Source organism: Tarenaya hassleriana, unplaced genomic scaffold, assembly GCF_000463585.1.
Source record: "Tarenaya hassleriana unplaced genomic scaffold, ASM46358v1 Cleome20, whole genome shotgun sequence".
Classification (NCBI taxonomy): domain Eukaryota; kingdom Viridiplantae; phylum Streptophyta; class Magnoliopsida; order Brassicales; family Cleomaceae; genus Tarenaya; species Tarenaya hassleriana.
Genome location: NW_010965373.1, coordinates 1,003,475 through 1,028,136, shown reverse-complemented (window position 1 = coordinate 1,028,136; position 24,662 = coordinate 1,003,475). Strand labels below are relative to the sequence as shown.

At 37.7% G+C, this 24,662-nt stretch overlaps 6 protein-coding genes across 10 annotated transcripts in view; 4 read left to right on the top strand and 2 right to left on the bottom strand.

The window, feature by feature from the left end:
- Nucleotides 1-495: 495 nt before the first annotated feature.
- On the top strand, nt 496-2,371 carry LOC104813630. The gene is made up of 3 exons (XM_010541306.2): nt 496-944; nt 1,633-1,735; nt 2,154-2,371. Exons 1-2 carry the CDS (start codon nt 536-538, stop codon nt 1,704-1,706), a joined length of 483 nt encoding a protein of 160 aa, XP_010539608.1. The 5' UTR covers nt 496-535; the 3' UTR covers nt 1,707-1,735; nt 2,154-2,371.
- Nucleotides 2,372-2,660: 289 nt separating this feature from the next.
- Nucleotides 2,661-7,683, top strand: LOC104813629 (V-type proton ATPase catalytic subunit A). The gene is made up of 21 exons (XM_010541305.1): nt 2,661-2,753; nt 2,894-3,041; nt 3,369-3,495; nt 3,662-3,717; nt 3,803-3,859; nt 3,990-4,101; nt 4,196-4,233; nt 4,352-4,453; nt 4,658-4,714; nt 4,814-4,885; nt 4,968-5,069; nt 5,157-5,219; nt 5,301-5,433; nt 5,556-5,662; nt 5,743-5,937; nt 6,102-6,188; nt 6,294-6,398; nt 6,569-6,666; nt 6,787-6,865; nt 7,003-7,091; nt 7,199-7,683. The coding sequence occupies exons 2-21, from the start codon at nt 2,964-2,966 to the stop codon at nt 7,311-7,313; spliced, it is 1,872 nt and encodes a 623-aa protein (XP_010539607.1). The 5' UTR covers nt 2,661-2,753; nt 2,894-2,963; the 3' UTR covers nt 7,314-7,683.
- A 265-nt stretch (nt 7,684-7,948) lies between these two features.
- Nucleotides 7,949-10,835, top strand: LOC104813628 (RNA pseudouridine synthase 3, mitochondrial). Its single transcript, XM_010541304.1, has 9 exons — nt 7,949-8,312; nt 8,599-8,676; nt 8,871-9,029; nt 9,141-9,188; nt 9,470-9,550; nt 9,689-9,805; nt 9,927-10,028; nt 10,108-10,266; nt 10,426-10,835. Exons 1-9 carry the CDS (start codon nt 7,983-7,985, stop codon nt 10,801-10,803), a joined length of 1,452 nt encoding a protein of 483 aa, XP_010539606.1. The 5' UTR covers nt 7,949-7,982; the 3' UTR covers nt 10,804-10,835.
- A 110-nt stretch (nt 10,836-10,945) lies between these two features.
- On the bottom strand, nt 10,946-12,054 carry LOC104813627. 2 transcript variants are annotated; one of them, XM_010541302.1, is made up of 3 exons: nt 11,930-12,054; nt 11,655-11,755; nt 10,946-11,558 (listed from the first exon to the last, which is right to left on the bottom strand). In XM_010541302.1, the coding sequence occupies exons 1-3, from the start codon at nt 12,025-12,027 to the stop codon at nt 11,038-11,040; spliced, it is 720 nt and encodes a 239-aa protein (XP_010539604.1). In that variant the 5' UTR covers nt 12,028-12,054; the 3' UTR covers nt 10,946-11,037. The 2 variants fall into 2 exon arrangements, with proteins under 2 accessions (XP_010539604.1, XP_010539603.1); XM_010541301.1 differs by having other exon boundaries at nt 10,946-11,755.
- A 2,238-nt stretch (nt 12,055-14,292) lies between these two features.
- On the top strand, nt 14,293-20,301 carry LOC104813625 (camelliol C synthase-like). 4 transcript variants are annotated; one of them, XM_010541296.2, is made up of 18 exons: nt 14,293-14,339; nt 14,471-14,703; nt 15,987-16,166; nt 16,636-16,725; nt 16,830-17,027; nt 17,100-17,184; nt 17,462-17,628; nt 17,712-17,903; nt 18,006-18,119; nt 18,217-18,336; nt 18,423-18,545; nt 18,628-18,726; nt 18,815-18,871; nt 18,978-19,168; nt 19,253-19,430; nt 19,520-19,600; nt 19,749-19,832; nt 20,019-20,301. In XM_010541296.2, exons 2-18 carry the CDS (start codon nt 14,647-14,649, stop codon nt 20,160-20,162), a joined length of 2,160 nt encoding a protein of 719 aa, XP_010539598.1. In that variant the 5' UTR covers nt 14,293-14,339; nt 14,471-14,646; the 3' UTR covers nt 20,163-20,301. The 4 variants fall into 4 exon arrangements, with proteins under 4 accessions (XP_010539598.1, XP_010539599.1, XP_010539602.1 ...); XM_010541297.2 differs by having other exon boundaries at nt 14,295-14,339; nt 20,049-20,301; XM_010541300.2 differs by lacking the exon at nt 14,293-14,339 and having other exon boundaries at nt 14,395-14,699; nt 20,049-20,301.
- A 2,793-nt stretch (nt 20,302-23,094) lies between these two features.
- LOC104813624 (omega-hydroxypalmitate O-feruloyl transferase-like) overlaps nt 23,095-24,662 on the bottom strand; it is a 1,974-nt gene continuing 406 nt past the window's right edge. Inside the window, exons 2-3 of the mRNA XM_010541294.1 lie at nt 24,353-24,629; nt 23,095-24,266 (exon numbers count right to left, since the gene is read on the bottom strand). Of these exons, the coding sequence (XP_010539596.1) occupies nt 23,310-24,266; nt 24,353-24,629 (1,234 nt within the window). The 3' untranslated portion in view covers nt 23,095-23,309. The remainder of the gene's footprint in view (nt 24,267-24,352; nt 24,630-24,662) is intronic.

The window sequence follows — 24,662 nt, the reverse complement described above, 5'->3', positions numbered from 1 at the left end:
CGGGCCTGTTCAGCCCAGACCATTCCAAATCACCAATCAACCCAATGGACTAAATTCAAAATTATTAGCCCAAATAAAATTCAGGCCCGCAAAAATGTACAGAGAAAAATAATTCTGACTTATTTTAAGTTCTTTAATATTTCGTATAAATACACAGGCTACGAAAAAAGTTACGCGGTATTATGTTAGTCTTTTCACCTAAATTCTTTATTCTTTGTTTGGAATAATTAATTAATACTGACGAGTGGCGACGGTCCAGACAAAAATAAATTTATAATTTAAAAATCATCAAGAATCAAAGCCTGGCTGCGTGAGCATTTCCACGTCAGCCGCGTCCAATTTAGTGCCCTGGGTAATTGTTTTAATTTATATGATTAAACTTTTATCAAAATATTATAAAATTATTGGAAATATCGGAATATTTTTATAGAAAGAAACTTTCAGGACAAAAGTATTTTAAAAAAGACAAATGAAGGGAAAGTGCGCTTTATACGTAAAAATTTCCATTGGAGGAAGAGGACGTACCTCTCTCTACATGGCTCCTTCTCTTTCGCTGTCACTTTCTCTCTCTAGAAGCCGCTTCGTCGCAGCAGCAGCTTCTCTCGTCCCTTCGTCTCGATTCGTCTCCGTCCGATCTCAATCCTCCGACCGCCCTTCCAACCACGGCGGCGATCTCCACGAGACCGACACCGCCGCGTCGCAGTCGCAGATCGATCCTCTCATCCAGAAGCTGGAGGACGCAGTCCACCGTATAATCGTGCGCCGATCCGCACCTGATTGGCTACCATTTGTTCCCGGCGCATCGTATTGGGTCCCGCCACCGAGATCCCAGCCCCATGGAATCGCACAGCTCGTCGAGAAGCTAGCGAATCCGATGACCGACGAGGAATCTCTCTCCACCACTTCGGATCGGGGATGGCCCTCTTCTGATTACTTCATCGAAGGTGATTATAGAATCTAGGATTTGGTTTCGACGAATGTTATTGGGAGTCAGTTTTGATGTTCTGATTGATGGTTAGTTGCTGAAAATTTCCCGCTTCTTGATCAATCCCGAGATTGTATTAACCTAAAATGATCTGCAATAGGTTCCCAAACGATCTGTGAAGCTTTGGTCGTGATCTATGTGTATTTTACAGTATTTAGCTGCACCCGGGAAGCGGTTTTAAACCAACCCATCATCCAAGTTTTGACATTTCACTGTAATCTTGTCTTGATATTCAAGGGAAGGCTTGTTTGTAGCTGTCTGGTGTCCCTAAGGTTTGCCATCAGAAGAGAAATGTGAAGAATTAGTTGACAGTTAACACTACACGGTTTTCTCCTTTTGGTGACTGGTTCTAACGTTGTCTTTTGTTTGCTAATGTTGAAAACTGTTACAGAATCGGATTTCGGAACCTGGGCTAATGATCTTTGTAGTTAAGGGTTATGGTTGAAAAGGTTTCTCTCCTGAAAGTCAGACAGTGGTGTTAGTTTTCTTGTACCTTCCAAGTATGGGGATTGCATCTTCATGGATAAATACTGAAATCTCTTAAGAGATTGGCCTGTGGTGGTGTCTCCTAATGAACAAAGTTCCTGTATTTCCATCAATTTTGTTATCGAGACAACTTCGTTTGACTGTTTTTCATTGGATTTCAGGTGTACAGCCACATCCACTGGAGATAGAGGCGACTTCAGATACTGCATATCGGTCCGAGGAAGAAGAAGGGTAGATCACACGACTTGTTGCAATGGCGTCTGGGTAAGTCACGGCCTAATATTACCTTCTGATCATTATTGAAAGGTAAAATTTCATATAAATACACGAATTTTGTTACCCTCTCCTACATGGATACATAAACTTTAAATTCCTCACGAACTTTTCCCGATTACCAGTTAAAATCATGAATTGCTTTACAAGAACTGTAAAAAACTACACGATATTTTGACTCTGTTTCTTATTTGACATGTAGCTTTTTGGGAGTTCTTGTGAAATTTTGCGGAAAAAGTTTGTGTATTTTCCTCGAAATTTTAAAGTTCGTGTATTAAGTAATGTGGAAGTTGGTAACAAATCCGTGTATATGTATGAGATTTTGGTATGGATGGATCCGGCATCTATCCGTGAATCTCATCATCTCTTCCCATAGTGGCATCTGAAACAAAATCTAACAATTTTGCAGGGCTCTTCAAGATCTGTAAATTTCAAGAACACAAGCCAGGATGCACCTCAGATCAGCAAAGAGGGAAGACTGAATATGGCCAAAGAGAGAAATGGAATAAGAAAGATGTTTGTTTTTTTTGTAGCAGCATCTCATTCTGTTTGTGTAAATATTTATTGAAAATGAACATCGTATTTCCATATATATGATGATATTCAGGGGTTTTTGTAAAAATATAAATTTTTCTATTTTATTTTATTTTTTTAGTTTTAAAAAATGGATATTATTTAATGTCTGTCAAATTTAATTTGGATATAATTATTTACTATTGCCATTCCGACCAATCACAGTCACGGGAAATTCAATCCAATGATCCATAACCACGGACTCAGCGGGCCGTTTAATTGGGCCCTTTACAACATCTTCGTCGTATCTACTGACAGGCCCATGATAATTGGCCACGTGGCGTTTAAACAGTAGGATTCACGGGATTTATCGTGTGCCTGCATGCACTTGATTATGTTTGTTTTTATTTTTTCAATCAGATCAACTCCTTCAGGTCTTGTCATTACGTGCACCCGCTCTCGTGTTGTGACCACTTACTCTCTTGTTCTTCGCTTGGTACGATCTCTCTCTGTTCTTCTTCTAGTTTTTCGATTTGTTTGATTTCAAAATCTTGGGTTTGTTTTGTTGATCAATTTCTGGGTTTCTTGCCGATTTCTTATTTCTTTTCCGTTGTTGATCGGATCTCGGTGTTTCAGGAGTTGAATTTTGTTTCGTCGCCTGATCGGATTTGATTTTCTGAATCTCGAGTTGTCATTGTTCGAGAAAATGCCGGCGTTTTACGGAGGAAAGCTCACCACCTTCGAGGATTCCGAGAAGGAGAGCGAGTATGGTTACGTTCGTAAGGTATCCCGTTCGTCAATCTGGTTTAATTTTTCGGTTTTTTCATGATTTGTCTGTCTATACAAGTTCCCTGAGGATCAATATAGACGTTCATAGCGATATCGGGTGAGATCGGTGGGAGAATTGGATTCTGCGACTTTGGTCTCCCTATTTTATTTTGCCTGTTCTTTTGAAGGGCTGAATAGGCTGGCCCTTTTGGTTCAGTAACTTTTATGTGAACCTCTGATCTGTACACTTTGATCCGTAAACTTGTTGGTGAATTGAACAGTTTCCCGTTGGAATCACTGGTCAGGCGATCAGACTGATAATCTCGTAAGTATTGTGATGCAGGTTTCAGGGCCTGTTGTTGTTGCTGATGGTATGGCTGGTGCTGCTATGTACGAACTTGTGCGTGTGGGGCATGATAATTTGATCGGTGAAATCATTCGGCTGGAGGGAGATTCTGCCACAATCCAAGGTTACATCTCGTTCTTATGTTTTGGCACATGATCTACTTAATTGTCGACTTCATATTGATTGGTGCTTGCATTCTGTCACCCATTGGATAAACTATCAGATCGAACAATTTATGTGACCTTTTGTGTATATATGATCTCATAATTTATGGGCAACTTGGTTGTCAGTTTACGAGGAGACAGCTGGCTTGACGGTTAATGATCCTGTGCTTCGGACACACAAGGTACGTCACATCTTCATCTTGGTCTTTTGTGTCTCGAAAGGGGAATTTATTTGCAACTAGCTTTTAATTCTGTTTGAATTTGCAGCCTCTATCAGTCGAGCTTGGACCGGGAATTCTGGGAAATATCTTTGATGGAATTCAGGTTCAGTCAGAACTTAAAATCTCACATTACATATGAAATTTCATGCTTTGTGTTTGGTTACTTGCAGTATCAGTGACTGACTCTGCCCTCACACTGTTCTTTTTCGGTGTCTTTAATTTTGTGTTCGCAGAGGCCTTTGAAGACTATTGCAAAGAGATCTGGTGATGTGTACATCCCTCGTGGTGTGTCTGTTCCGGCTCTTGACAAAGATGCCCTTTGGGAGTTCCAGCCAACTAAACTGGGTATTGTTGCCTGCTGCGTATGTAGCTATATTGGAAATGATAATACTGTCCTACTTTTGAAGCTTGATGGTCCTTAAATTCAACTTGATTGCAGGCGAGGGCGACACTATTACTGGTGGCGACTTGTATGCAGTAAGTTGATTGGCCGCTTCGTTCTCTGTTTGTTCTTTAAAAATTAATCATTTTTATGTCTCTGTCTTTTTGGCTGGTTATCGGTTTTTTGAGAGTAGAATGAACCTTTGAAATGCAGACCGTTTTCGAGAACAGTTTGATGCAACACCATGTCGCCCTTCCTCCTCATGCCATGGGCAAGATCACTTACATTGCTCCAGCTGGTCAATATTCCCTTAAGGTTTGTATTCAGCTTCTATGAACATGTTTTAAAGCTGTTCGGTATCTCTGATTTTTTTTTAATTATAGTGTTGTATTTTTTTTTTTGAAGAGATTCCTTTTAATGTTAATTTATAGCCATGTTGCGATCAGGGTTCTCATGAGTAAGCCGTTGCTTGCTCATCCTTGTTGGACTGCATTTTGACTTCTATTTTTCATTTTGCAGGATACTGTGCTTGAGCTTGAATTCCAGGGTGTAAAGAAGCAGTTCACTATGCTTCAGGTTTTATTGTGGATTATTAAACTTCCTACACTTAACCTCAAAATTGTAAAGCAATTTCATACCGTTTATTATATTGGTTTTGTTTTTGAATTGTTGCAGACCTGGCCTGTACGTACACCTAGGCCTGTTGCATCAAAGCTTGCCGCTGATACTCCTCTACTTACTGGGCAGGTGATTACTCCAGTGATACCCATTTATGGAAATTGTTTTCATTGAGGGTGTGCTTTGCTGATAGCTCTTTTCCTGATTTCAGCGTGTCCTTGATGCCCTTTTCCCCTCTGTTCTTGGTGGGACTTGTGCCATTCCTGGTGCTTTTGGTTGTGGAAAGACTGTTATCAGTCAAGCACTTTCAAAGGTAGGCTTTGTGAGCCGCATATTGGACTTGTTAGCTTGATAATGGGACATTATGAACTTGCCTGAGCTAATTTCTTCTTTTATGCAGTACTCTAATTCTGATGCTGTTGTCTATGTTGGTTGTGGAGAGCGAGGAAATGAAATGGCTGAGGTATATTCTTGTCTCAGTCTGAATGTGCTTGTAACTTTCGAAATAGTAGAAATTTTGTTTTGATGGCCTTTTACATTTTAGGTGCTTATGGATTTCCCTCAATTGACAATGACATTACCTGATGGCCGAGAGGAGTCTGTCATGAAACGTACGACACTTGTAGCCAACACCTCTAACATGCCTGTGGCTGCTCGTGAAGCTTCAATTTACACAGGTAACTGTAGGAATCCTGTTGAAGAATGTTGATTTCATTTATTTCTGAATTCTTGTTTACAATCGAACTTTTTGTTTACAACCCCCTGACATGTTTTACCTTTATTATAATATGAACTCCAGGAATTACTATTGCTGAATATTTTAGAGATATGGGCTACAATGTTAGTATGATGGCAGACTCAACTTCCCGTTGGGCAGAAGCCTTGAGAGAAATTTCTGGACGTCTGGTAATGATTTCTGATTCCTTTTTGTTGCATGGATACTCATCTTTCTGTTCTATTTGTATCTGAATCATTTTGTTTTGTAGGCTGAAATGCCTGCCGATAGTGGATACCCTGCATATCTTGCAGCTCGTTTAGCATCATTTTACGAGCGTGCTGGTAAAGTGAAATGTCTTGGTGGACCAGAACGTAGTGGAAGTGTCACAATTGTTGGTGCTGTTTCTCCTCCTGGTGGAGACTTCTCTGATCCTGTGACTTCTGCAACTCTTAGCATTGTACAGGTAAAGATAGAGTTTTTGGTCGGCATTTTGTACGTATTATGACATGTTGCTTAAGATGAGGTAGATGGTGTTTGTTTCTCGATGTGGTAGACTCAGACATGTCATGTGTTTTTTCCTCTACTTTGATATGTTTACCAATTTATTTTGTTTGCTTTTCTCTGCAGGTCTTCTGGGGTTTGGACAAAAAGCTTGCTCAGAGAAAGCATTTCCCATCCGTTAATTGGCTAATTTCATACTCAAAGTACTCCACGGTATGTTCAGATCTTCTCAGTATTTGTCAAGACTGCCTTTTTGGCTGATACTTTGTCTATTGATCTCAATTTTGTGCGCAAGTAAAACGTTTTTTGTTTTTCCAGGCATTAGAGTCTTTCTACGAGAAGTTTGATCCAGATTTCATCAACATCAGGACAAAAGCACGTGAGGTGTTGCAACGGGAAGATGATCTCAATGAAATTGTCCAGGTATGGTTCTCCTATTTTAGTATCTTTATCAACTCCTGGGAGGTTCTCCATGGTAGTGTTTTGCCCTTTGTACACGGTGCAACGGATTGAAGGATATCATCCTGATCTGATCTAGACTTCCTGAAAGAAACTGCTTTGAACCCGAAGCCATGGCCTGTTTTTGGATGCAGCTTGTAGGAAAGGATGCTCTGGCTGAAGGAGACAAAATCACCCTGGAAACAGCTAAGCTATTGAGGGAAGACTACCTTGCCCAAAATGCGTTTACACCGTAAGATTTCAGCTTTCTATGGCTCTGTTTTCTTCTATGATGGTATATCAGCTTTTACTTCTTTTCTTTTTTACGAGAAACTGGGCTCTTACTGTTTGTGCTTCCGGGCAAACGTAACAGATATGATAAATTCTGCCCATTCTACAAATCTGTATGGATGATGCGTAACATTATTCATTTCTACAACTTGGCTAATCAGGTACGAAGGATCGTAAGCTATAAATTTTGAGGATTAGTTTGATTATCGTATAAATTATAGTTTGTTTCCTCTACATCCTCAGTACCAAGTGTCGGTCGGCTTCTAATTCCAATTTATTTCTGATCCCATTCGCGCAGGCGGTTGAGAGAGCAGCTGGGATGGACGGTCAAAAGATTACTTACAGTCTCATCAAGCATCGTTTGGGGGATCTCTTCTACCGTTTAGTGTAAGTAAAACTGAACAAATCGCTCCTCTTTCACATGGTAAAATGGGTCAATCAATCTTGTCGTGTCTGCCTTTGGGTTTAATACCGTTTTGTCCGTGAATCCACAGGTCTCAGAAGTTCGAAGACCCAGCTGAGGGTGAGGGAGCTCTTGTGGCGAAATTCAAGAAACTGCACGAGGATCTGACAGCCGGCTTCCGAGCGCTGGAAGATGAAACTCGATAATCAGTTTCCGAAATCTAAAAAGATGTTCCTGAAGAAGAGTTCGGAGCCACCATTCCAATCCGGTTCTATATATATGTGCGAGGGGTTGTTCTAGCGTGAACTCACATACCGGATGAATCTCTGACACTTGAGACAGAGGTTTGTCCGGGTTTTGAGCAGCCATTGTCGTGTTCTCGGACTGAGATCTTAGATGATTTCGGCTTTTGTACTTTACCCCCGTGTAGTAATATGGTTTTCATGAGTCCATTTCTTTATTTCTTGATAACAAGGTACAGGCAAAAGTGAACGTATATGTCTGTTTCTTGTTTGCTCAATAAGTGCAATGATGTATTTGGAAACCCTCGAGGGATCATTCTTTGGCTTTTGGTTACCTGCTTCAAAGAGCGTTTTATTTCTGTTCATGTTTTTTTTTCTCTCTTCTTTCTAAAATTAGTGAATATTTGAATTTAAATAAATGGATACAAATTCGGGTAATTGAAACATAAAATTTCGAAACATTCAAAATCAGATTTAAACCATTTATCTTTTAATTAAAAAATTCTGTAAGCCCATTAGGTCTAATAGGCCCATTTTGAATTTTCCGATTTATTCATTGAAATTAAAGTTGACTATTTGTTTGACTTTTAGCTTTGGCCGTCGCGCTTCGAGGGCTCGCCGGAGGAGATAACTATGTGGAAGACGAAGCAAAGGTTTAACTTCTCCGGCTTCCGCCACGTGTACCTGTTTTCGGGGAGCCGGTGGTTCTCGAGGATCGCGCCGCCGCCGCCGGCGGTTATACGCGTCAAGAACAACGTTGCCCACCTCGGACCCCCGAAGGAAGGTCCGTTGCCACGTCAGCTGATGTCATTGCCGCCTTTCCCCGGTCTCCCTCTTCCCGGAAGAAACGCCGGAGACGACGGCGGAGGAAGAGAGCGCTACGTGACTGCCATCAGCTGGCTGAAGTACTATTTGGATGAGATTCATGATAAGGCTATTCAATCTCATTTCAACAAGGGCCTTGTGAGTGTCATAGATCTCTTTCTCATAGTTTTGATCGAATTTGCTTCGAGTTTCAGACGTTTCTTGGACTGTTTAGATTCGTTCAAATAGTTTTCTCTGAGCATATAGTCCACATAGGATCCATCATAGTGTTCATCTTGTGATAGAATTTGAATCCAAGATGTGAATAACAATCACTGATTATAGACATTGCGCATTCCTTTTGTAGAGGCCATGGAATTTGCTGGATTTTTTCTGAATTTGTTAAGCTTTCTGTAAGGTTTCTTTTCATTGGTTTTCATGGCAGGTTCGGATGGAGTCCAGTCGAGGTCTTAGAGATTCTTGGAGACAGGAAGAAGAAGATCAATCAAGACCCATGAGAATGGTATTGTTGCCCGGTTGTCTCAATCATAAATATGAGCATTCTGTTCTTATTATTTCCTGCTTGAATATAAATGAACATTATGCCTGAACATAAATCTGAGCATTCTGGTATGTTGTCTGTTTCTTACAGTAACTGTCATTGTATATTGAGGCGTGGATTTAAGAATTGCTACAATTTGTACAGCTTATCTGCAGATTAAGCTTAACGAGGTGATGCGCATAGGAGACAGAATCTGGTTACCTGTCTCGGTGGCTGAAACCAGAATTAACAAAAGATATGACACCATACCAAGCGGAACATTGTATCCAAATGCAGACGAGATTAAATATCTTCAAAGGCTTGTCAGGTACAAGGTATGCTTGTGAGGCATGTTTGGATTGGAATCTTGTACGAAGTTTCTCGAGCGATAAGTTGTATTTTTTTACCTTTTCTTATCGTTCTTGAAATTCTCTTTTGTCTCGCAGGATTCTGCTATTATTGTTCTTAATAAGCCGCCTAAGCTACCCGTCAAGGTAAGAAAAGTTATTGTGTTTGCCACCCATGTTAAATCTTTTTAATCCTGTAAATTTCGCCCTTTCATTGTTTTGCTCATTGGATCAATTGAATTTATTTAACCCCAGATTCAGCAGTTTTACCAGTAAACTAGTTCCATAAGTGGATGAATCACATAAGTTGTGTAAACAAGAAACATAAAGCAAAGGAGCAGTATGATCTAACAACTTCATGGAAGTGTGTCATCACATCTTTGCATCTACGCAATTTCTTATGTGCTAGCTATTAATTATTTGGTCAGGGACACGTTGCGGTACATAACAGCATGGATGCCCTAGCAGCTGCGGCTCTGTCGTATGGTAATGACGAAGGTCCTAAATTGGTAAGTTCTGGTCTTGTGATGATTGGTGGGGAACTTCTCGTGACGTTTTTTAAGTCGCTGCCAGGAAGATATTTTCAGTTCGAGGATCTTTTTCTTACCGCATTTTTTCCCGTCGTTCTTATTTGAATTTACGATCAGGTTCATCGTCTGGATCGGGAAAGCAGTGGCTTGATTGTGATGGGTCGAACCCAACAAAGTATAGATACGCTTCATTGGCTATTCAGCGATCTGAAGGGCTCAAAGTCATCCTACAAGGTAACTGGGCCTGTGCGGCTAATATGCATAGACAAAAAGTATATACTCTCTGCTGAATCTGGCATATTCGTTACGTGAAGAGAGAGACCTGGAGTAATTTTGTGTGTTCCACCAATGTTAGGAATGGAATGATGCATGTGAAGCGATGTACCAGAAGTACTGGGCATTGGTTATCGGTTCCCCGAAGGAGAAGGAAGGCATTATCTCTGCTCCTTTGTCGAAGGTATCTATCTCTATGACTATCTTCGGCATTTTGGGTATCCAGAAAAGATGTTAAACGTTCAAAACGATACCGTGTTCAGGTGGTTCTCGATGATGGAAAGACCGAGAGAATCGTATTGGCTCAGTGTTCAGGCCTGGAAGCTTCACACGAAGCATTGACAGAGTATAGAGTTCTTGGACCTATGATCAATGGCTGCTCATGGATCGAGCTTCGTCCTATAACTAGCAGAAAACATCAGGTACTACTCAACATATAAACTGCTCTTATACATTCTCAGCCAATGATTTTTGTCCCCAATCCCCTTTCGGAAAAAGCTCTTTTTTTTTTGTTAATTCTACTGCGGTTATACTTTTCCCCGTCCTGACCCGAGAGTTTTCGCCTTGCCATTCTACCATAGCTGCGGGTACATTGCGCAGAAGCTCTCGGTACTCCAATCGTAGGGGATTACAAATACGGTTGGTTCGTGCACAAAAGATGGAAACAGATGCCTCGAGTCGACATCGAACCAACCAGCGGAAAACCATACAAAATGCGGAGACCTTCGGGTCTCGATGTCCAGAAAGGAAGCGTGTTGTCCAAAGTCCCGTTGTTACATCTCCATTGTCGGGAAATGGTGATCCCGAACATCGACAAGTTTCTACACGTTTGGAACCGACAAGGATCTGAGACGTTGCCCTCGGGTATCAACTCTAAACCTGACCTCCTTCGTTTCGTTGCGTCTATGCCTAACCATATGAAGATTAGTTGGAACTTAATGTCCTCCTATTTGGTGTAAGAGATGAATGAATGCATTGCTTCCCTTTTATTGATCAAGTGCCTGTATAATTGAATTGCCCCCTTCTTGATTAGGCTTACCTTATGTAGCTCTTGGCTACTGAATTCGAAAGTCGGGTATCTATTTACCAACGGGAGGATGACTACGCGGTGAATCTTTTTTCTAAAATTGAAATAATTGAATCTGAATCCAAATCGAAACCCGAAATTACTACCCTAGTCTTGAAGCTATATGTTAGATTTTGCTCATTTGGACCCTCCTTTTCTTGAGGGCCTTGACCTTCCTCCTCCCACGGCTATTCCTTCTCTCTAATTCAAGCTTTCTTCTTCTGCTTCTTCTTCCTCTTCTGGACTTCCCGCCGATACGAACCGAAACTTCTCTGCTCAGTTTTATGCGATGCCGGCTACTGCTGCTTCGGTTGTGGTAAGAGCGGCCGCTCTCCATCCCTGTCTTTCCGCTTTCTCCTCCTCCTCTTCTTCTTCTTCTCCGTCGCTTCCTACTGATGTTTCTGGGACTGTAACTGTCAGATAACCCGAGTTCTTCGCTCGAGCTGTAGGTCATGGCTTCGATGTCGTGCCAACGCCTCCTCCTGCGGTAAACCCGTTTCGTGTTCCGTAACTTGCGGCATAAGAAACAGACAATGTCTCCAATGGTGCAACAGTAAGCCTCGCAAGCGGCGCAAGACATCTTGCAGAGGCTCTTAACGGCGCATTGGCAGATTCCGAGCTTCAACAATAGGTAGAAGAACATCAAAACTGCAAGAAAAGAAAAAAAAAAAAGAGAGAACAAAATCAGAAGGATGCCAACAAGTAGATAGAAGAAGCAGAGGAGGAAGAAGAAAGATGATTTACTAAGGAAGGAGAGGGCAGAGATCATAAGGAGCTTGGCGAGATCTGGAATGCAGAAATGTTCGATGAAACATTCAAGATCCCATGGTCCTGTACATACATTCCTGCCACCCCCAAACCCCAAAAACAAATATCATTCTTAATCCTTCATATCGAACAAACTCGAGGTTGGGTGTTATCTGGATTTGAATCCGAAAGTCTCGGGTATTCGTAAGGGCAGCTGAAGTTTTCGGATACCCGGAAAATGAAAGAGAGAAGAAGGCGTAAGTAAATGTTACTCGCAGGATCTTCCGAGAATGGCTTTGAACGGCGCTGCAAATGCATTTCCGATGAAAACTCCCACATCATTTGCTGCTTTGCCTACAACTCCTCCCATCTCTCTCTCTCTCTCTCTCTCTCTCTCTCTCTCCCCCCCCCTCTCTCTCTCTCTCTCTCTCTCTCTCTCTCTCTCTCTCTCTCTCTCTCTCACCCTTTAAGCACTTATGGAGACCTGTCCAAAAAAGATCTTACATCTTCAGATAAGTTCCAAAGAGAGAACAGAAAGAAACGATCCACAGAATCGAAACCCAAAAAAAAAAAATCCTTGAAATATATCAGTGTCCGTTTTCAGAACGGATTCGTATCTCAAACTGTGGTTTCTCGAAAAAAACAGATTCTGGGTCACGAAGAGATTACACATACAGCCCCTCAAACTGGTCGGAACATCGATCAAACTCAGACGTGTCCGTACAATTGTATGTATCCACAAGGATATACATACACATATATAGTATGATTCAGAGAGAAAAAAAATAAACAGCAAAGGATTCTTACTCGGAGAAGGATGAAATGGGCACAGAAGTAAGAACTTCAATCGTAGAACAAACTTCTAAACAATGAAAAAAGATGGAAACTTTTGATTTCTCAGAAGAATACAGTGGAAAAAAAAAAGGTTAAAAGACTGTGAAACCGCCAAAGGAATCGAAAATTATAAGCAAGTCCCTGAGGAAATATGATTTTACAAGTCGGTCATTAATTTTAAAAAAAAATCGAAAATCTGTCACACATCCCTTATATATATAGCTAAGATTAATGTTGACAAAAAAAAATTAAAAATAGTATTGAAGTTAGAAACGCATTTATCTATATAAAATCGTTATATGTATTATATTGTAAAAATAATTATATATATATATATATATAATGATAAAATTCTTTCTGTTTTTTTTCTTCTTAAATTCAATTTCTGATTGGCGAATGAAAACACGCATGCTCGAATATTTAGGCTTTAAATGGAGATGACTTTTATTTTGAGTTTTTGGTTTTAGTTTTTGGATTTTGGTTTTTAGTTTTTGGTTTTTGGTTTTTAGATTTTATAATATTTGAAAACTCAAAAAAATTAGCTTTTGGTTTTTCATTGATTTTTTCACTAAAATGGCTTTCCAAATTTTTAGAAAAAGTAATTTTGTAAAAACTTGAATGTTGTTTTTTTTTTATTTTTTTTGGTTTTTGGATTCTAAAAACTCCAAAAAATCCTACCATTCAAGACCTTAATCATAGGCAAGAGAAACCCATCTATCAATTAGATTGCTGAGGCTCAATATCTAATACAAGGCCCGGCCCAAAATAATGGGTAAATCACATTTTCGAAAATTTTAGAATAATTTAATGATATATATATATATATACATATGTATATAAAAGGCCTTTGTGAGACGTAATTGCAAGCTATATCTTTGCCACGTAAATTGTCCTAATTATCTCTATTTTTATTACACATAATTAACATTACACGTGCGAAGGGTAGATGCTAAATTAGTAATGGCCTAATAGCCATATATATACACACACGCACGCTTTTCATATTTTGTAGAAATGTCAAACACAAAATTAATGCTTAACTAAGCCACAAAACGGTGTTATAAATGTTAAACATTTCTTCCGTGAACATTTCCAATGGCGAAAATTATAAATTTTTTTTTAAAAAAAAAAGAGGAAGAAGAAGCTATGGGTACATGAAAGGCTAGAATCGAAGATTTTCTTTTATTACTTAGTTGAAAACTTTTTAAAAAAAAGGGTGCAAATATATAATAGTTTAGTAAACATTATAGAAATAAATCGACCAATATACCATGATTTTAAATAATTATAATCAATATTATTATATTAATATAAATAGAAATAGAAATATTATGCAGAGAAAAAGAATATTTTTTCTTGATTATGAGTTTTATTTTGAATAAATTTTTTATTTGATAATTTACATATTAAATTAGGTTATATTTTTTGTAGTCAAATTTTTATATTTCTAAGACTTTAGCCTAAATATTCCTATATATATTCAGAGTTATATTCATATATATGTGTGTGATAAGACCCTTTTCCTCTTCATGAAGATTAGTATTTCACCTATCGTATATCAAATCGCTATATACTATTATAAAAAAAAATGTTTTAGTTTTGCACGTAAGTAAGCAAAAACTATGAAAGGATGCAATTTAACACTAATCGACTAAATCACCATAAATTTAACGTTATCACCAATGTGATCAACATGTGACTATAGTATTATTTCGCACACATTTGAAAAAGATTATGTGTAAAAGTAGTTTTAACGATAGAAGGGTATTTTGGATAGAAACCCAATAGGCTCTCCACCCTCCCTCCCTCTCAAGCCTCTCAAGCCTTGTGTCCATTTCTTCCAACACTGTATATAAGCGTTGCTTCCTGATATATATATTGAGTTTATGGATAAAGTTACACATTAGGTTTATTCACTGTATTTTAGAACGAATTCATGATTTTTCATTCCCTAATTTTTCCACTGTTATGTTGTGTAGATTTTTATCAAACACGATAAGGATGTGGAGGTTGAAGATCGGAGAGGGAAACAGTAAAGAGGACCCTTACTTGTACAGTACGAACGACTTTGTCGGACGGCAAACTTGGGAGTTCGATCCCGACGCCGGTACACCGGAGGAACGTGCTGCCGTCGAGGAAACTCGCCGGAGTTTCTATGAGAACCGGTATCGGGTTAAAGCAAGCAGTGATCTCTTATGTCGGATATATGCAAGTAAGTTTATCCTTCTAATGATATATATATATATACAAGTATATGCATGTATTTATGAAAATTTGGTCTCATGCCCGTTTTATTCCATGGGTTTTGTTCAATTTGAAGCCATACACACACACACACACATATATATATATATATATATGCACACTGCGTCAAATTAGTATGATATATTTGTTATGTTTGTTGTATTTTAAATTTTGTAATCTATTTTTTTTTCAAATCTGTCTATTAATAAAAAATACACAACTTATCTAGAGTTTACAATTCACATGCGGATATTTGTTTTAAAATGTTGGATAAGGATATCAAAATTGAATTATCCGTCGTATTCGCTTCGATCAATATTTTTCAATAATAGTATTAAATAAATATATAATTTGGTATAGAGATTTAAAATGATTAACTTTTATAATTTTTTTATAAAAATTGAAGATATGTTTTCTATATATTGAAATTTATGATTTTTAATCTTTCGAATATAAATGTTTATCATGTATAATCTTTTGAATTTTGAGAATTTTGAACTTTGAATATTATTGAATGTGGTAGATTATTATTATATTTCTATTTGAGTTGATTTATGATATTTATATTATGAATTTCGAACTTTGAATATCATTATTATTTGATAGATTATATATTTTATATGCGTCTGTATTTATTTTATAGTTTTATTATATTTTAGATTAGTTAAGAATATGGATAACAAAATTAAAATTGAATATGTTTACATATTGGATAGATATACGAATATCTAAATTATTTTGGATATCCTTATCCACCATTAGATATAGATTATATTATGATATTTTTTAATTTAGGTTTGTAAAGAGATTTTAACATAATTTTAATGTTAAATTAAATTAAAACTATCATAGTATACTATTAAATTTTATTTTAAATTTGATATTATTCGATTTATTTTACATACACAATAGAATTCGCAAATCATAACCAAACTGTTCTTCCTAATTATATTTTTAGAAAACAAATGTTAAAAATAATTTTTACAAATATTTAATGAAAATTAATTATTTCCAACTTCGAACATTTTTTATAAAATATAATGTAAAACTATATATTTATTAAATTATCTATTTTAATTTAAACTACTTATATAATAATAAATTGATATTATAAGTATATTTGAATTTTTTAAATATGAATGGGATAATAATTTATAGGTGTTTTGTATATATTTTTATAATATAAATAGATATTTATTGTATTTGTGCTCATGATCGGGCTTCCTAAAAAAGAAGTCGTGGTTTGTACAGTTTCTGGAGGAGTTCGAGCAACTGATACCGCCGGTGAAGGTTGAAGACAACGATGATATACCGCCCGAAACCCTAACGAATGCGTTACGGAGAGGTATTCGTTTCTTCTCGGCGTTGCAGGCCGACGATGGTCATTGGCCGGCCGAAAACGCCGGCCCCTTGTTCCCCCTTCCGCCGTTGGTACTTTGATTTCTGCTTCCAATCTCAGATCTGTGTGAATTCTGTACCATGAATAGGATTAGGGTTTCTATTGTGTAGAAGAAAAGGAACTATGATTTCGAATCGGAAATCATTTTGATTTAGTGTTGTTTTATATATTTTTTTTATAGTGATTTAGTGTTGTTAATTGTTATGATTGGAATACGTGGAAGGTAATGATAAAGAAGTAATTCTGGGGGTGTAGTTGTTGTCAATGTTGCATTGCTCTTCTCCATTGCTATGTGAAGGAGAATCTCAGTAGAATAAGTGGGAATCACAGCTACTCCGTGGTCGAAACCATGAATTTCAGGCTGATCATGGTGCATAGTCAAGTGATTTCAGGAAAATGAAGATTCAAATTTACAAGTTTTTTGTTTTAGAATATGAACGAAGAATGATACTCGGTCACTTTTGTCTTGTCTCATTACTATTCTTTCTGATTTTGTGTTAGGTGTTCTGTCTGTACATCACAGGAGTTCTTGATGAGATTTTTTCTGCAGAGCATCGTAAGCAAGCCCTTTGGTACATATACTGTCACCAGGTGCAATACATACGTCTTAACACTGATATACATCATCGATCTTAAGCCATGGTTTCCCTTTTAATGTCGGGAAATGGTAAAAACATATGTTTTCTCCTTTCCAGAACGAAGATGGTGGGTGGGGTTTACACATAGAAGGTCACAGCACAATGTTCTGCACCACCCTGAATTACATATGTATGCGCATACTTGGAGAAGGCCCTGATGGAGGACGAGAAAATGCATGCACACGGGCCCGGCAATGGATTCTTGACCATGGTGGTGTAACATATATACCTTCTTGGGGAAAAGCTTGGCTTGCGGTAAAAGTTCAGTTCATTTTCTGACCCAAGAACAACTTTAAGGATGTATTGATTTTCATTGATTGTTTGTAGATACTTGGTGTTTTTGATTGGTCTGGAAGCAATCCGATGCCCCCTGAGTTCTGGATCCTACCTTCCTTTCTTCCGATACATCCTGGTTTGTTTTACCAACATCCTGAATTTCTTACTTTTTGCTGCAAACTGAATTGGGAAATAGGTTATTAGAACCGTGTCTGCAAATCAACTCATGGTCCCAGAGTTTTCTTCTGGTTTATGTTCAAGAAACTTAAAAGGAACCAATGATAACCTACAGGGAATGTGCTTTTTTTTTCCTTTCTATTTATCTGTTGTTTTCTTGAAAATTAGTGATTGATCTCTTGAATATGCATTTAAAGCTGTTTTTGTGTGTAATATTCGTTTAAATGGAAGTGCAGCTAACATGATGTGCTACAGTCGGATGGTTTACATGCCTTTGTCATATCTTTATGGGAAGAGATTTGTGGCTCCAATAACACCTCTAATTCTGAAACTACGCAAGGAAATGTACTTACATCCTTATGAAACAATCAACTGGAATAAAGTTCGTCATCTATGTGCAAAGGTATGCTTGGTCCTTTCTTTTTTCTTCAAAATTCTCTTCTGGAAGTTAAATTTGGACAAAAATTTGGCTTTCTCATTTTGTAGGAAGATTTGTACTATCTGCATCCTTTAATTCAAGATTTGATATGGGACTGTCTTTACGTCATCGTGGAGCCTTTCCTTACACGTTGGCCATTTAACAAGCTTCTTAGGGAAAAGGCTCTTAAGGTGGCAATGAAACACATACATTATGAAGACGAAAATAGTCGTTATATCACCATTGGATCTGTTGAAAAGGTAAGAGTAGACATTAATCATGGGCAGGAATAAAAGAGAGCACTTGGGATGTATCTCTGAATTTCTGAAACACAGGCTACCGTCTCGTTTTTCTTTATTTAGGCTCTGTGCATGCTGGCTTGTTGGGTTGAAGACCCGCATGGAGATTATTTCAAGAAACACCTTGCCAGAATCCCCGATTACTTGTGGGTTGCAGAAGATGGAATGAAAATGCAGGTATTAATGGAGATGGAAAATCCAAATTTTATGTATACAAGCTGAGGACTGATAAGAAATAGAAAATATCTTGAGTGATATGGATTTATTCACTCAGGGACTTGCGAGTCAGCTCTGGGATACAGGGCTTGCGATCCAAGCTTTACTTGCAAGTAATCTCTCCGATGAGATATCCAATGTACTAAGGAGAGGACACGACTTCCTGAAGAAATCTCAGGTTTGATTTCCCCTGCAGTATATTCTGGCAACTTAAAAAAGTTTAACTGTACAATTGAATATTTATAATCAAATTGGAATCCAAAGGTAGCAGAGAATCCTTCTGGTGACTTCAAGAGCATGTATCGTCATATTTCTCGAGGGGCATGGACTTTCTCAGAGAGAGATCATGGGTGGCAAGTTTCGGACTGCACAGCCGAGGGCTTAAAGGTCCTCAAGTCATTCGAAAAGAGCAATATTCACTCTCTATAAGGATTATGACCTAATTAATGTATCCTTCTTGCCTCGTCAGTGTTGCCTGTTGCTGTCGATGATGCCACCGGATGTTGTGGGCCCAAAACTGAATCCCGGGCCACTCTATGATGCTGTTAATATCATACTGTCTTTACAGGTGAGCACTATCCTCCTACATAGGACTAAGTCATGTTGTGATAAGTTAGTTTTCATCTGCTCATTTTCTATCTGAGGAAATTTTATAGAGCGAAAATGGAGGTGTGACTCCATGGGAGCCTGCCAGAGCATACGGATGGTTGGAAGTAAGAACTGTTCTACCACAGAGATGTTTTACCATGAAGGAAATGATATTTTTTTTTTTTGTTAAAAGTAGGAAATGAGATTTAACTTCTTCTGTTTGCGTTTCAGTTGTTCAATCCCTCGGAATTCTTTGTCAACAATTTGATAGAGTATCAATACTGCGAATGTACTTCTTCAGCTATCCAGGCATTGGTTCTCTTCAGGCAACTATACCCAGACCACAGGGCAGAAGAGATAAATAATTTCCTCGAGAAAGCTGTGGAATACATAGAAAACGTGCAAATGCCTGATGGTTCATGGTACCTTATTAGTTCAGATGGGGTTTTTGGATTATTCACAAAGATTCAATAAAAAACAACAAGACTTAATCTTTCAAATGGCAGGTACGGAAGCTGGGGCGTTTGCTTCACATATGGCACATGGTTTGCTCTTGCAGGTCTAGCAGAGGCCGGTAAGACTTACGGAAACTGCCTGGCTATGCGGAAAGGTGTTCGTTTCCTCCTCGAAACCCAGAAAGACAACGGAGGTTGGGGAGAAAGCTATCTGTCTTGTCCTAAAAAGGTATATATATGTTAATCTATCTAAAGCTGTGGAAACAATTGGTTTTACCTTTTATATCAGCCTGAACAATATATTATTTTGGTGTGCAGAGATACATACCGACTGAGGGGGAAAGATCAAACCTGGTCCAGACCGCGTGGGCTGTGATGGGTCTACTTCACGCTGGACAGGTTTTCTGATCTTTTCTTGTGGACTATACATATATAAATACGGGCATACATTCATACATATACATTCATATATATGTATGTATGTAGTAAGTGTTGAGTTAAGCTTGCAAGGGGCCTTGTTTAATCTGCTATTACGTTATGCGATTAGGCCGAGAGAGATCCAACCCCTCTCCACCCTGCCGTGAAGCTGATCATCAACTCCCAACTGGAAAACGGCGATTTTCCTCAACAGGTATCTCTGAGAACTGGAAATTGCTTAGTGTTTTAAAGTTACAATCTCCAAGATTGTTGCACGAGATTTACGTTCCAAGCCGTTTGGATCGTTTCTGTTACTATAATCAGGAAGCAAAAAAGGGTAATAATATAGAAAGTAAATAATATGTAAACCCGATTCGTAATAGAAAATGATATGGATCAGTGTTTGGGTGAATTACGTATGTTTTTGAAGGAGATCACGGGAGCAGTCATGAGGAGCTGCATGATGCATTATGCCGCCTACAGAAACACCTTCCCCTTGTGGGCTCTTTCTCAGTATCGCAGGCTTGTTTCATTCGCCATTTAAGAGAGAGAGAGAGAGAGAGAGAGAGAGAGAGAGAGAGAGAGAGAGAGAGATGAAAAAAAATTTAAGTGATGCATTTTATGTTATAATGTTTCCCACAATTTAATTAAATAAACATAACGACGGTTTGCATTTCAGTAAATTCATCAAATTGGATTGCGGAAGATTGTCCCTTTGGGCTTTTCATTTATGGGCCCAGATTCTTTCATCGCTTGGCCCAAGTCCATCGAAAACAAACTGCCCGAATTAATTGGTGGGAAAGTCCGGATGTTTTAAATGAGTAAAATAAAGTTTTAGATTTTCGGGACAAAACAAAATAGAACCCTAAAATTATAATTTATCAGAATTAAACCTTTCTCTTAAAATTCCTCCTTTAATTTAAAAACACATATTATGATAATTATTAATTAAGAGATATACGTGCGTTTGTTCTTGTTCATCTGACAGATGCAGTTTATGTCTAAATAACTTTCTTTAGTTGATAAGAGTTATACGTCTTTACAGATAGAGAAAAATAAAATAAAATAAAAAATCAGGTAAAAAAACAAAAGTTAACGAAAAAAAAGATAATAATTAAAATAACAAAACACAATCGTGAAACAATTGAGTAATTTTATCAATTGAAACATCATCGGCTTTTGCTTAATTTGGATTCTTTTTATTTCCCTCTAAAAGCTTGGATGTGTTCGTCTTTAAAAAAAAAACAAAGGACGAGATTGGTTTTTTTTTCACTTTAATTTTTTTTTATAATTCCGCTTTTTCTCACTATATTTCCCAAACCATCGAAAAAATTTATGTGAATATCTCTTTCCAAGTGAGAATTCGAACCCGAATTGAGAAAAAGTTTTGCTTCATTCCTATCCAGTTGAGCCCCCAAACCCAATCTCGGGTGTTTTAAAATCTATGTGATGGAATATGGTAATTTTGTTTAAAAGTATTATTCTTTTGGATGATTTAGATACGCGTATTTGATTATAGAGGTAGGGTTAAAGAGCTGGTCAACGTGGTTAGAATTTGACATCCACCCCATATTCAACTATAATATCATGCACATGCATTAATTATCACTCCATCATTGATGAATGTTAATTTGTATATTTCACTCTTTTGAGTCAAATTAAGTTTAACCCATCGAGGTTTAATTATTGACCAAAATAAATAATCAAATTTGGTTTAAACCAAATTTAATAATCAAATTTGTTAAGTACTAATCTAATATAAAAATAATCTAATAAAATAAAATTTTTAAAATATTTTTATTTTAATAAAATAAAGTGAACTCGAAAGTGAAATGTGCATCATTACTGTCAAAAATCAAAAATTAAAAATGTGCATCTTTACTCCTCAATCTTTGCCAACCCCCCAATTACTACAACAGCATAGTAATTCTTCATATATAGTATTTTAATGTTAGTGCACCTAACAAAATGTTTATTATTAGCTTTTCCTAACCACAAAATGTATTTGTTAACCATTTGACTACACTATATAACATTAAAAAAAATGAATAATACGCATAAGATATAGTGTGTATGTGTGTGTGTATACCCGATTTGTTATCTTCATGTTCTTGCATAAGGACTAAATCCATTCGCCTTGTCAAAATTTTCAATTTTTTTTCTTCAAGTAATAGCTTTCAAAATTTTACAAACCCATACCGAAAATTCAGTTTCTTACCTTGAAATATTAATTTATGAAAATTATATATGGTAATAGTTATTGGTATTTTATATATAAACCTTATAAAGGACAGAGTTGTTAGTTAGGGAGGCAATGTATTGTTGACTCTAAGAACCAATTACATTATATTCTCATCTCCCTCAACGACATGAAATCAGATGTACCACTTTATTACATAGATTCGTCCACGTGGCATATTATCTTAATTTTCCTTAAGCAAAAATTATTTAATTGTATTGGTAGAGTTGGGTGGAGTGTCCTGTGATTAATGATTAAACCGGGATTAATTATTTTCGTTAATTAATCTTACTTGGAAGATGAACTACCAACATGTATTATTAAACTTTTATAAGGACATTACTGATTAGGATTTTGGTAGTGTTGACGAAACCAGACCTAAATTTACTAAAATGAAATTAACTTTTTGTATAACGAATTTTAAATTTGATAAAAATTGAATGAACATTAGAGACCTAAATTTACGGATTAAGATTTTAAATTCGATAAAAATAAAATAACAATTGTTACTTTTTTTTTTTATCTTGCAAGATATTAACTCAGAATTTGTAATCATTTTTTTAATCGAAATATGATTTGAAATATGACCCAATAAAAGCCAGCCTTGCATCAAATCTTAAAGTCCACAAATATCTGACCTGTCGACTAAAATTACTTTTTACGATTTAAATACGATGAAAGGCAAGGATTCGACCACTTCCGTACATGCCCTAATATTCGGCAATCTTCTTTTATCGAGTCATTATCACTAATTCTATAAAGCGAATTGAATGAAGCGATAACTGATTTTATATGATTTTTGTATTTTAATTTAATTACTGTAAGAGACGACCAACTAACATTCTAATGTAACACAAATTCCATGTTTTGGCATACTAACTGTCCTTTTAGTTGTAGTAATATTCATCTATTATTTATTTATTTCCTCTCAAGTGTACTGGTGAACACTCATATTCACTAAATATTTTGATAGTGGCTAACAATTTCCCTAAAAATCATTTGATTTTATTTATACATTCCTTTTCCGGAACAGAACCTGAATTAATCTTGCATAATTGTTTTGTGGATTCAGTCTTTGGAAATTGTCGATGAATTGCATGCAATGATATATATTTTTTGGTTGAATAAATTTGTTTTTGGGTTGAATGCAATGATATTTAAGAACCACTAATATATATATATATATATATATATATGTATATGTATATATGTATGATCATTATTTGAATTGAGTGAATGGACGACATAGATATCTCTATAACATGCCATCGAATAATAATAGATAATTACATGATCGCATCTATATATATACAATAATTCAAATACAAATACACGAAAGAGGCACATACATACAGTACACACATATATACACACAGCCTCTCGAGAGATACATCGCAAAGCCAATAACAGCAAGGATCCATAATGATATATATAATTAGACACAGAAAACGCTTAAATCTTGAGATAATCACTGTTAAGGGGCTTAAACACATGGGAAGCCTCTTCTTCAATGAACTTCAACTGCCCTTGCGTGAGGTGCAAGTAAACCACCCAGTCTCCGTTCCCGGCGGCGCTCGGCATCGGCATGACGTAGCCGGCGCTTCCTCCCCACGGGAAATGGTACGACCCAAAAACCGGTGGGCCCCACCCGAAATCCACCTTGTTGACCGGAAAACCGGTCCCCGAGGAAACCACGACCGCCGGTCCGTCGTCCGAACCGGTGCTGTAAATCCTAGAGACCGCCGGTTTTGGCCGTTGGGTCTCGACCCAATCGATCAGATTCAAGAAGTGGTCTTTGGTTATCGCCCCGTTCAAGAACTCGTGAATCTCACTGGCCACCCAAGACAGTGACTTCTCCATCAAGTCATCGACCCTCCGCCCGCCAAATGGGATGGACAGAACATTCCCGAAGTACGTTTTCATGTTCGATTCCTTCTTGTCGGTTTCTTGATCCGCAAGTCTCCTCCTCCCGTCAACGACTATGCCGAGTTTCGAAGTGATCTTTCTGGGATATTTTCTTGCGTGTTTCGCCACGAGTTTCCACAGGAGAGCGCTGAAGGATTCGAGTTTCGTACAACGGAAACCGTTCGAACTGGCCAGAGCCTGGAGCTGGTTCATAACATCGGATTTGATGTAATAAATACGGCTCGTGAGAACATCTTGGCCGCAAGTTTCTTGTGGAGGAGGCAAGGATGAGACAGGCATGTACATTAGGTCTATAGATGAGTCGATCAGTAATGGCCTTCTAGGGTTTAGGAGAGATCTTCGAAAAGATGGGACCAGAGAGATTGGTTCAGATCGAGACATCTGAGCCCATGAGACGAAAAACATGTTTGCCGAGTACGCATCTGCGATCCGATGATCGAACGTGCTTCCGACCACTATGCTCCCACATTTCAGTTCGGTCACCTTTCAGACAACAACACATCAAACAGAAATGGGTTTCAGCAAAAGTATAAAAAGTTTTTTTTTTTTGTATTGTTATCGTATTTTACCTGAATGGATATGACCCCATGCTTGTTTTTGGGAACAAACTTAGCGATACTCTCGTCAGGATCGTACAGGTTGAGCTCCCGGAGTGCCACGTCAGCAAAGCCGTCGACGAAATCGACTCCACGGTTGTTGCAGAGGAGCTCGGGTTCTCCGGTGGAATTGGTCACCACTTCTCCGGCAAAGGCGTAGTAAGTGACAAGAACCTCGGCCAAGGCCTTCTTGAGGGTGTTATTAATGGCTAAGGAACTGGTCAGAGAATTAGGTTTCTTGTAGCAGAAGGAAACGCTAACGTCGAGGGGCGGGGGGGGGGGG